The following is an 11,705-nucleotide window of genomic DNA, read 5'->3' as shown; positions in this document are numbered from 1 at the left end:
TTTTTTCCCGGGGAGGAGCTCTCCTGTTCCATTTTTCTTCGCATTTTCCCCTTAGCGGTTTGGACTTCAGGTATTTTACAGATCGCCTCTCTTCCCATGTGACATCAGCAACCGGCTTCAAATTCCACTGATTCCAGGTTAACGCAGCCTGGACCACCACATAATAAACCCAAGACCCGCACATACTCGTCTGAAGCCAGGCTGAAACTTCGCAAACTCAAATCCAGAGAAGGCTAGAACCGGGACGACTTGTCAGAATGCGTATTTCAACGCTGTCAAATCCCACAGCCATTTATTTTTCTGTTGCTTAACCATGAGCTAGTTCGGCTGTTTGTGTGTCACAGAAGCCGGCATACACACACACACTCTCTGCAAGGAAATTATCCTAATAAAATAGTTTCTGAAGCAAAAAGCAAGCAGCTGAGTTTTACTTGGAGTCGGGTGGTACAGCACGTGCAACTTTCCATACTACACCTTTTCCTTTCAGCACTTACAGCTTTATTAATACCTGTTTTAACTAATGTTTCTGACAGTTGGTTCACCAGGGTGCTCACCCTTCCCTTTCCCTGCCTGATACCGACCAAAAGATTATGGACTTATATAGGCAGGAGATGGGTCGAAACGCAGAGAAACCCTGGGAAACGCTGCCCTGAATTACGGAGCTACACCCATATAGATGCGGAGCTGCAATGCCTTCAGCGGTACGCTGCCAATCACAGGGAAGTGCTAATATATGCCAAAAATCTTCAGTGCACAACTCCTAAACCGGTATAATAGGGGATATGCCATGGCAGGTGGTGTTACAGAATCGGCAAGGAAAGGAGGAGAGAGGTTCGCTAATACAACGTGCCCGTCCTTCATGCTGACGGGTGATGAGGGGTCAAGCTGCTAATGAAGGTCTGCTCCACGGCGGCTGGGGGCTCGGAAGGTGGCTGCTCGCAACCTCCTTCTTCCTCCAAGGTGGGATACGGGCTGCCGCGTTTCAGGTTACCGCATGCACATGTTCTTCCAAATCCTCTGTGTAGCTCCTACAGCACCAGTCAAAAATAAGGAAAGATGCCCCGAAAACAGCCTTTTGATTATTCATGAAACATCTTAGTAAATGGAAAATTGTGCCTCCAAGTCACAGCGAGGAGCGGATAGAAAGCAGGGCACCACAGCACAAGCCCATGCGACAGGAGATCTGCATCTCCAACAGCCTCCCCTCAGCTACCCTCCGTTTGTCAAAATTAATTTGGAACACGCGAGACTCGCTGGTTTGTCTCCCTGCTCCCACCGGTCTTCCGCGCACGGACAGCACTGCGCTGCTTCTCCCCTTCCACAGCCCCCCATTACCCAGAACCTGCCAAACCACGGCTCCCTCGCGGTGCCATACCGCCGCGTGGGAGTAGGCAGCGGGGGGATGCGGAGCCCCACCGGCAGACAAGCCCTGGGGCAGGTCCCCGATGGGCTCCTGCCCCGTCTCAGCCTGCGGCGCAGCGGTGTATGCTCACGTCGGACCCTGGCATGGGCCTTCCTCGATGACCTGCAGGTGTTCGGTGCAGATCGCCAGAAAGCGCTTCCACTTCACTCTCTGCAGGCAAACGGGGCTTGGTCTGCCTCCGTGACACTCTGCTGCCTACTGCGGGGGCAGAGGGAAGGCCGTAAGGAGGGCAGCTGCAGAAATCTGCATGTTTCCCTCTGAAGACATGCATGCTAAATATACTGAGAGAGCGTCAGTTTAAAATAGTAAATTAAAAGGCCTAAATAAGAAATATAAAACAAAAGAAAAACCTTTGAGTGCTAATGAGTAAGTAAACAGAAAATTACTGGGCACAGAGTGGAAAATAAGACAATTTTATGGGCTATTTCTTTACTAGGCAAGTTAAGAAGTCAAATTCTCAAAAAATTAACTACAACACAAAAAGATAAATGTAGTTTTAAGGTATTTGCCTGCCACAACTGTTGCTGGTCTTTTTAAAACCCAGTAAACAAAATACTGTGAGTAACATAGAAAAAAAGAAGACCCCTGCCCAGACAAAAGAATCAAATCAGCCTAATAGCCATCTAATACTTAAAAAACAAACAAAAAAATCCCTGCCCCAAACCCAAAGTCACTCCCTAAAACCCAGTTATTTGGTTTGGTGGACTTAAAACCAAGCAGCCCACCTGCCCTCCTGTGAATGTTTCCTTCTCTACTCGGTGGCAACAGCTCTAAATGTCACATTCCAGTTGGGACTCTTTCCATGTATTTATATACACGGACATCCCCTGTACATTCTCTTTCACAGGAGAGAGGGTTCGTGTAACCCAGGACAGCCTCTACCACTTCAGTGTTTGTTCTGAGAATAGTGCTATTTATGCCACCACTTGTGAGAGTTGTGTGCAAAATCAGGTTCATCTTCTGAAGGTCAGTTGTCTTCTGTGGATCTGAGGGTTTGAGTAACACTGAAAGGGAGCTGGCAGGGGAATTTTCAGCATTTTGGGTTTTATACATCCTGAGAATTCAGCATTACTACTTTTTTTTTTTGTTTATCTCAGTGCGAGTATCTGGTAATCAATGGGAGGCAAATTTCATCAGAGAATTTTTGCTGTCCTAGCAATTAGTATCTCAGTAATTTTACGGTGGGTAGAAGCAAACCTTTATCCACACTTTTCCTACATTGTTAATTCCCGCTGTCCTTTCTCAAAAAAGGCCTTACAGAACTTAAGACAGGTTTGTAAATGTACTTTTATTATGTTGCAACAATCAAAATATATATGTACTACTGCTTTTTTCCCCCCAAATATTAAATGAAAATGTAATACATTTTTGCCCACGTTGTGTTCATGAATGCCTTGGAATCTGTGAAGACCCCAACAGAAAGAAACTGAAGCGACTGCACAATTAGAGACTGGAAGGTGTTATAGTGCTGTACTTACACTGCAAATGAAGTCAGATGTCTCGGTTTAATCAAATACAGCCTCAACAGTCTCTGTTTTGTGAGTATTAGAAACAATAAACAAATATACAGAGAGAGCATCACAAACAGGAAATTGGTTATTTAAATACAACTGTATCCAGCATTGCAGCTAAACACTGGACAATGTTTGAGGTCATCAGCACATCCACATGCTCTTCTAAATGGCGTTTGGGGTCCTGAAATACAAAGGATGCCGTGAGAAAAATGATGGAAACACATCTCTGAAGGATGTCATTAACTGCAGGTCTATTTAAGATGATTGTGAGTTAAGGAACACGGGCCAGTAATATCCCCAATTTTCCATTCTAACAAGACCTAGCAAATGACTGAATTGCCCTGAATAACATGGTATTAGTCCATACTATCACTTATCTAAGTTGAGGGTAAGTTTAGGAAGTAAACTTCTACCCAGCATCTGAAGAGTAACCGTGACAGCTGTGAGTTTTAAGGACAACGCACAGTACGCGTCTCACTAAGGCCAATGTCCTTAGTCCTGGTACAATGCAGTTTGTTTTCAGATCTTTGTACAAATATGTGTTCTAACCCTGTAAAGTCTCAAGCATGACCTAACACAGTTTTTGAATAGTTGTGTTGACTGCAAGAAAATTAGCATATTTAAACCCATAAAAAATGAAATAAAAAATGCAGAATGCTGTGTTCAACCACTCTGAAAAATTTCATTTTCATGTTAAGCCTGAGCAGTGTCCTGAAAATACACATCCCCACACACTATTACTCAACTGATGTGGGCATTTGTGGGCATCTGCACAGAACAATAAGATTATTTCTGTTTGAAAACCACATACAGGCACTTCTTGTTTCGGAACTGAGCTTAAGTAATTAATCTTCAAATACTGCCAAGTTACATTTGGCATTAAAAATGTACATTGAAAAACACATCTGAAAACTTCGTTGTAGTATTACTGTTGCTATTTTCTTGCATGGAAAGAAATTAAAATATGGAAGACAACCCTGCGTGGGAATTTTAAATTCTTTAAAGAAGAATTATTGTCAAAATCTGATGAACCCATCTAAGGTTACATAAAAGTGTACTAGAAAATCTGCGTAAGCTGTCCTTCTTAACTCATTGTCAAAGATCATACAGTTCTCCAGTATTCTCTCTGTTCCTAGCAAATTATGCAATATCATCTCTATTGTAAGCAGCTGTTTGTTTAGAAAGCTTTTTATGTAAGTTGCAATTAAAAAACAACATGGAAATTACTTGATTTTATCAGGAATTTTTTTTCTTTTTAAAGAACTATCAAAATATTTTTTTTATGTATGCAAAATGATTTAAACAACTAGTGAAGCTCAAATTCTGTTTGAGATGACCTCATAACCCTCCAAATACAACCCTTACATGTTTTAATCTATATATTTGTGTATGTGTAGGTGTGCATAAAGTCCATTGTTCTGGATGCTACAGAAACACATGAGTGACTGAACAATAGTGCAGATGTGTTATGACATAGCTGCTACGAGCTGACACATAAGAGCAATCCAGAATCCTTTTACTTCTACTGCTACTAGCAGTACAATAAATACTGGTTCTTTAAGGACACACTGTGTATCTTGAAAGTTATTTCTTGTTTCTACTGCCCATCTCGAATTTGAGCACAACCTCTCACAAACTTGTTCTGCTCTCCTCTCCCTCACCCAAGCACATTTCCTCAAACCCTCACGTTGGAACCAAATGCAGAAAGAGTTTTCTGTCAAGTCTTCTATAAAGACATTACATCCCGACGCTGCAAAGGGACAGAATTAAGTGTGTGGGTGTTTTCAGTCGCAGCTGTGGTCCTAAACTGCTCTCCTTCCGCAGCAATACAAAGCGACACAGCTCAGTCGCGTACGTGAGAGTGGAGCGAAGCAGTGACAGTCGTGGACTGAGGGTAGGGGTGAGCTGGCTCTTCAGCCATGATAAACAACACTCCCATCCTCTTTAAATGATGACTCCTTGTTAAAAGTCTCCACAGTTTTGGCCTCTCTGACACAGTCCTGGGTATCTTTATGCCTCTTCTCAGAAAGAAGTTATAAAGAAAAAAGAAAAACCACCGAATCTTAATGCTGCTCCTCTGCACAGAACAGAAAAGCAAGCAGAACCCAACTTGCCCGTTACCTAGAGTCAAAAGCTGTGATCCTCACACAACAATCTTGAACAAAAATAAGTTCATTATTTGGAGTGTTGAAAATATCCTGCACGGAGAACTAAAATCACCTACGCACATGTAAAAAAAATAATATTTAGAATGAACGAAGCATATCATTCCACCTCACTCCAATCCATCACACCTCACCTGCTTGCCAACATTTTTTATTGCCAGCTGTTCAGGTGTCATCTTATCTTCTTCTTCAACAGCCTGTGAAAGAAACACAGAAAAGGTCAGTGTTTCAGATTTCATTTACTTTTTCCCCAAACCACAAGATTCACAAAATATAATTCTCTTTCAAAAAAAAAGAAAAAAGAAAAAAGAAAAAAGGCAACACCTTTCAGCAAGTCAAAAGGAAAGGTACTGCAGCTCTTCAGCAGACGTGGTTTTAATTACTAAGCATTAGTGCAAAAGATCAAGGCAAATACTCATGAATGGTTTAACTGTCAGATACTTACAAAACCGTTTTCAAGCAGAAATCCTAAGTGAGCGGTATCAATAAAGACAGTCAAACTAGTAAAGCAGAACTAAAAATAACGTTACCTACCTTGTTTTAACTACTGCAGGGTTTGATCTCAAATTTTTATACTGTTTAAAGTCACTCATTTTAATACATTTTATGGTGTTCTGTTGCCTTCAAACGTGTTGTTATAAAGTAAATCCACTAACTTGTGAATGTAATATTGAATTTTGTTTTCAAAGACTTCTAAGGAGTTAAAAAAACAGCACTCGTCAGGAATGACTGACATGTTACTACTCAGAGTGCTTGTTGAGATCTAGTATTTATAAAAAAGATTTACGTGTAAGTACCAGTATTAAAACAGTAAAAATAACTGTCATTCCTCTTCCTTACAATACCAGTAATAATTTTTTAATCTAAAAATATTGATGTTGATTCTAGAATGTGTTCTAAATGCTCACTACCCATCTGCTGGAATGATACAGATACATAACCTTTATTTTGCCACGCAGGTGAAGTCCGTGACTGAAGGAACGAAGAACACAATCAACTGCTTATTTTGATCTACAGGAATCTTATACTGTCTTCATTAAATAAAAACACAACACTGATGTGACCACTGACATTTCAAAGCAAAACATGTAATTAAATGTCTTGCCAGTTTGGGGCAAAAAGTTGGGTGGCAATGCCTGAGCAGCCAATAGGCAACTTCACAGAGAAACAACACACAGTTGATTAATAAGAAACACAGTTTCCACAAGGCCATTAAAGCCACACTTGTGCCTGATTTATCCAAATCCCGAGAAACTCTTTGGTGAAAACAGATTATACAAATCAAATAACCACCGAGGTCCAAAAGAGTCCCTGCAACAGTTTTGTTCTTAAAGTCCAGACTTTTACAAGTCATTCTGAATAAAACTTGTCATAATCAGCTTCTTTCTTCTGAAATTTAGTAATAACTATATTCACAAACACAGCTACAGTTATACTATCATTGTGGGATACGAATACCTTGTTATAATTCTTGGCTAATTCTAACATCTCCTTCACTACTGTTTCATTGAGCTTGCAGTGTTCACTGTAGTCCTGAAGTGTCAAACCTTCCATCCAACTTTTCTTATGCAAGTTTAGCAACATCTACAAAACAAAACCTCTTGAGAGCATCCATCGTAAAATACATTCATGATACTATGAAGATCTCTGACAGAAAAACAACTTATAATATTAAGTAATAAAAATGATCCATCTCACAGTATTTAAATACAGGAAATACAATAATCAACCATTCTGCAGATCAGATGATAGATTTTTCATACGTTTTTGAAGATCCAACTTCTTGAACCCTAAATATGAAAATGAGGCATGGAAACCAGGGTCACACTTACTTTGACAGAAACCTCAGGTGTTCTGTTGTAATTTTTAGCTGGAGGTTGAGAACGCACAGTTGCACTGCAGGAGAGCTAACAGGAAAGTGAATATTTTAACTGCCAAATACGGAACAGTTGAGGCTTCTGGCCACTGACAAAGTTGAAAATGGATTAAATGTATGAAGTAGTTACTTAGTCTTCACTGATTATCCTGGATGGTACGGAAGCAGCTGCCAAAGTTGTGATGAAGTGAACTTCAAAAGCAACCAAAGCATGACTGGTGCGTGTTTGTCCTCCTACAAGCCCTAAAACCAACATGCAAGAGTGATGCAGAGTTTTGATGGTGATAAACACGCAGACTATTAGAAACACCTGAAATATTTTACTTGACACTGGTGTCATCCTTGAAAGAGTAAAGGAATGGCTACAAAGACAATTCCATGGTTTTCATAAAGAAAGAAAGTAGATTTTGTGGATCTTCTGCATACTTGAGGACTGCAGGGATATCCTTTTCAGCATCAGCTTGCCTGCAATCTGCGAATATTTACTTCAGAGAACCCATAAGCCCTGTATTTGCTGCCACCTGAACAGAAGTGCCTGTTCATCCCATGTACAGCTTCCGAAGAAACCTGGCTGGGGAACGTATAAACCCAGTTGAACGTTTGTGTCATAATTTGCATTAGCAAGATCTTAGTTACTGACAGAAGGAGCTGCAGGCAAACTGCATATGGACAGTTAGCTAGGCTATCTGGATTTTAAAATTATGGTTTCGTGTGATGGGCTCCTCGTTTAATACATGAAGCACACACTCTTCTTACTACAGATGGAGGTAACACATCACCACCACCATGAGGGGGTTGAGATACGTATGAACCTGTCTTACGAAAGATGTGTGGAGATCGTTGCTGCCTCACAGATTCAAGTTCCCTAACGGTCAAGATTATTCTCCCACTTACAGAGGTAATAACGTCATGTAAGTAAAGTAAAGTAGGTTAACGGCTTTACAGCCATTAAAGAAAACACTTTAATGGAACTTGAACTTGTTGGAACTTGAGAAGACTGGATTGGCCATACTGTTGTATTTGAACACAGACAACCTCCAGAAACTTCACGGACGCTTCCCGAGAGAGCTGGTTTTGCTGAACCAGTTAGTCTTTTCAGTAACTGTGAGGTCTCAGAATCTGCCTGGTACCATCCTAGAAAGGGTTATGCCTTTCACAAATTCTTTTCAACTCCCTGATTTGCATGCATATTCTTCCATGATTCAAAGTTGTTTTTTTTTTTTAATTACTTCTAGACCTCTGGAAGTCAAAATGAAGTGAGAAAAATATTCTGACCATTTCATCATAAACTCCAACTCTGAGATCAATTTATAACCCTGACCAAGGCCATGAACACACCCAGGCATAACTGAGGACTGAATCTGGCTTTTCAAGAATTAACTTCTGTAGACAAGAAATCAGCTTTTTTTTCCTGTTTGTTTTCCTGGTTGAGACAGTCAAGGTATATTTTACTTACAACTGAGGAAGTCTGATACAAAAGTAACAGACAGCATTTGTTGTCAGTAACCTAACAAGATTTCATCTATAAATGCAGGACATCAATGCTTCCTCATATTCAGTGAGGTCTTGGGAAGCTCCATTCATACCAACCGGAAGCACCTTCTGTCAAAGTGATTACAGCTAATAAAAACCTGAGATTCCTTGGTTATACAATTCCATTTTGGAAAACATGGTCTTACAGCTTCAGGAATTCCAGCCTGTGATAACCTAAAGCAGCAAGCATGTCTTTCAGCTTCATGACTGAAAAGTTGAAACTTTGCACATACCTGTTAAGTGTAGAGAACAGCATGAGAACTTTCCATAAAAAACGTGGACAAAAATGTTGTCAAACTATTTATATGAAAATTAGAATGTGGTTTTGGAAGGTTTCATCATCATGAGTACACATCTAAGTGCCCTCTGGAAAAGAAGCCATCTGCGCCAGGAGAGTTAAAATAACTACTGAAATACTTCGTATAGTGCTCTTTGTCTTCTGAATAAAGGCTGAAAGAATTACCTTCTGCTCTAGTTCGTTCTTCCTGTAGTTGATGGTGATGGAATAGTAATGTCTGTTTAGTCCATGAATTAGAGCCTGTAAAATTCAGGGAAAAAGTCTGCATTAAAATTACCCACCACTGAAATGAAAAAATGTGAGAAGGGAAGAGATAATTTACATACAGCCACCTTCAAACATCACTGAAATAAAAGAAAAACCACAAAGAAACAAATACACAGAAACTATAAGGAGGTATCAAGTAAATGTACCTGTTCCTATTTCTCTTTCAGTGCTTGTTAACTGACAGTTATACTTTCTATTTCTAAAGCACCAATTTTTTCACACAGTGACAACTACCACAGGAAAAAGTGGTAACTGCCTGCAAACATTTGACCAATACATATGCACAAACATATTTCTCTCAAATCCTTCCTCTCTCAGTAAATTCGGTTATCACTTCTATTAAAACACAAGGCTCCTTCTGTTACAAACAAAAGAATGTTGCCTATCTGTTTATTTACAGCCACTGCCAACATTCCCAAGCTCATTCTCTAAGGTACCATACAAAGAGAGAGTAGCTGAAGCAGTGATTAAACATGTCGGGTATCGGTTAGAGTACGTGCATCAAATTAACCCTGGCTATTAAAGCTTATTTTCTTTTTTAAACTTTAAATGGACAAAAAAAGAAAAAGCCTTTCATTATAATTAAGCCCTTTGCAAGTTTGTCCCTGAACTTGTACATCACAACCTGATCGACTGAGATTAGGTTAAGTGACACCTATCTGCATGCATCTTCTGTTTCGCTCGTGTGCCTTACATAGTTTTTTTTTTTAACATGTATGACCTAAAGGTGCATTGAATTAATATTTGAGAGGTGTGGGGGTTTAAGAAAATGCTGTGATAAATCCTCATCACAACCAGAACTGTCTATTTTTCAAATAAAATCTTACATATGAGGTATACATTTAGAAATGAGAGATGATAAATCACACAAAATATGCAGAATTAGTGGTAAATATTTATGCTTCAATCATTCTACCTATTTATGTTTAAATATCTTCTGTAGAGCTACACAGAATGTGTATTTACATCTTATGTGACTTAATATTTCAGCATTCCAAAATTATCTGTATGAAAGCTGAAAATGTTCTCATACATACATTTTAAACAGATTTCTTCTGCAAACACATATACAAGGACACAAAACTCCTTGAGTTGTCATATTCACAAGAACCCAGAGTTACAGATAACTATGACTTATGCTACTTATTATAATTAAAATTGTAAAATACAGTTTTTATAATCAATAAATTAATTTATGGTTGAAACTACTAGCAATAAGGAGTTTCCACTGCCACTTACTTATCCCGCTCAAAACGACTGAATTTTGGGGTTTGTGTTTGAACTCAGCGAGTTCGCTAAATGTCCTCAAATTTGACAAACATCCTAGCCTTCCCCCATTATCCTCTCTCTTTCCTCTCCCCTTTGAAATCACTCTTTGAAGAGTGGAACAATGTAAAAGGTAAAACAACTGTTCCACTTGAAACGTGAACAGCAGTTTTAGTTTAGCCACTGCAACAGGTTAAATTAAAACCCATAAAACACTTTAAAGCAAAGCTTGTTCTTCATCATTACAACAAGCCTTACAAATCAGATGCACAAAGAGCAAGTAGAAACTCTGTTGATAAAGGAACACAAGAAAAACCACTAAAAAGGGGATGAAGTCAAGCCACATGGTATTCTTATTCCTGAGATTCTAAGGAATGTCGTAAAATCCTGCTTCTAGCCCAGGTGAAAGCAGTATTGTTTGCTGCTGACCTCAACTGGGTCAGAGTTTTATTCAGGACCTTAGAATAAAAGCAAAACACTGCAAGAGCCCTTGCAGTTTTAATAAGAGTATAATTTTTAAGTATGATTTTTAGGTTAACAGTGACACTTGCAACAGCTCACCGCCAACTTGCGAAAAACCAGCACAAAATGGAAAATACCCACTCTAACAACAGAAACCCAAAACTCCCATGGCCAAAGTGTGCCATGCTGTAGTGTCAGGGATCGTAAAATAATGAAGCTGAACAATACTACAGGGGTTTACAAGGGAGGTCATTAGATGTGGTCCAGAAAAGCCCAAGTAGGAAAGCCCTGAAACATGCAAGTATGGGCATGTCCATGCCCAATCAAGAGTATTTGCTGCTTCTTTCATAGTCATTATAGTTCACAGTTTTTACCAATGCAAAAATAAAAAATAAACCACAATAACATTCTGAAGAAGACACACTGTAATTGCCTAGGTTTTTTTGGCTAGCATTTTTACAGATAGTAAAGGGTTTCAATGCACTGGTAATAAAAACAACTGATCTTTTTAAAGATGGGGCATGGTGATCTCAGCTCTCTTACAGCAGAAGTTTAGCCCTTACTTCAGTTCTACTCTGACTAGTTTTGCATGTTTATGTAACAGATATTTTATTGGTCAAGTAGCAGATCAAAAGAGCAGGAGAGTTAGGGTTCATGGTTGCAAGTATACATGTCTTTTAGAATGCACAGTAAGGGAAAACAAGTTTTCTGGAGAGAAGAAAGAAAAAAACCCCAACATTGAGGCAGAAGAATGACACAGATAAAAGCATTAATCACTCCAGAGGATACATGTTTTGGGACAGAAGCCATTTCTCAAAATAAGGGTTTGCTTTGTTGAAGACCAACATTTCTGTCTTACTAGTGGAAAGACAACTTAAATAAATCAAATTTTGAATATTTA

General features: G+C 39.3%; 1 protein-coding gene across 1 annotated transcript in view; it reads right to left on the bottom strand.

Annotated features, from left to right (window-relative positions):
• Window positions 1-2,692: 2,692 nt before the first annotated feature.
• PSMD14 (proteasome (prosome, macropain) 26S subunit, non-ATPase, 14) overlaps window positions 2,693-11,705 on the bottom strand; it is a 43,969-nt gene continuing 34,956 nt past the window's right edge. The window contains exons 8-11 of the mRNA XM_010157107.1: window positions 8,975-9,049; window positions 6,561-6,686; window positions 5,237-5,299; window positions 2,693-3,118 (exon numbers count right to left, since the gene is read on the bottom strand). Coding sequence (XP_010155409.1) covers window positions 3,020-3,118; window positions 5,237-5,299; window positions 6,561-6,686; window positions 8,975-9,049 — 363 coding nt within the window. The 3' untranslated portion in view covers window positions 2,693-3,019. The remainder of the gene's footprint in view (window positions 3,119-5,236; window positions 5,300-6,560; window positions 6,687-8,974; window positions 9,050-11,705) is intronic.

This window comes from Eurypyga helias, unplaced genomic scaffold (assembly GCF_000690775.1).
Source record: "Eurypyga helias isolate BGI_N326 unplaced genomic scaffold, ASM69077v1 scaffold17658, whole genome shotgun sequence".
In the NCBI taxonomy this organism is placed as follows: Eukaryota; Metazoa; Chordata; class Aves; order Eurypygiformes; family Eurypygidae; genus Eurypyga; species Eurypyga helias.
This window is presented reverse-complemented; position numbering and strand designations above follow the sequence as displayed.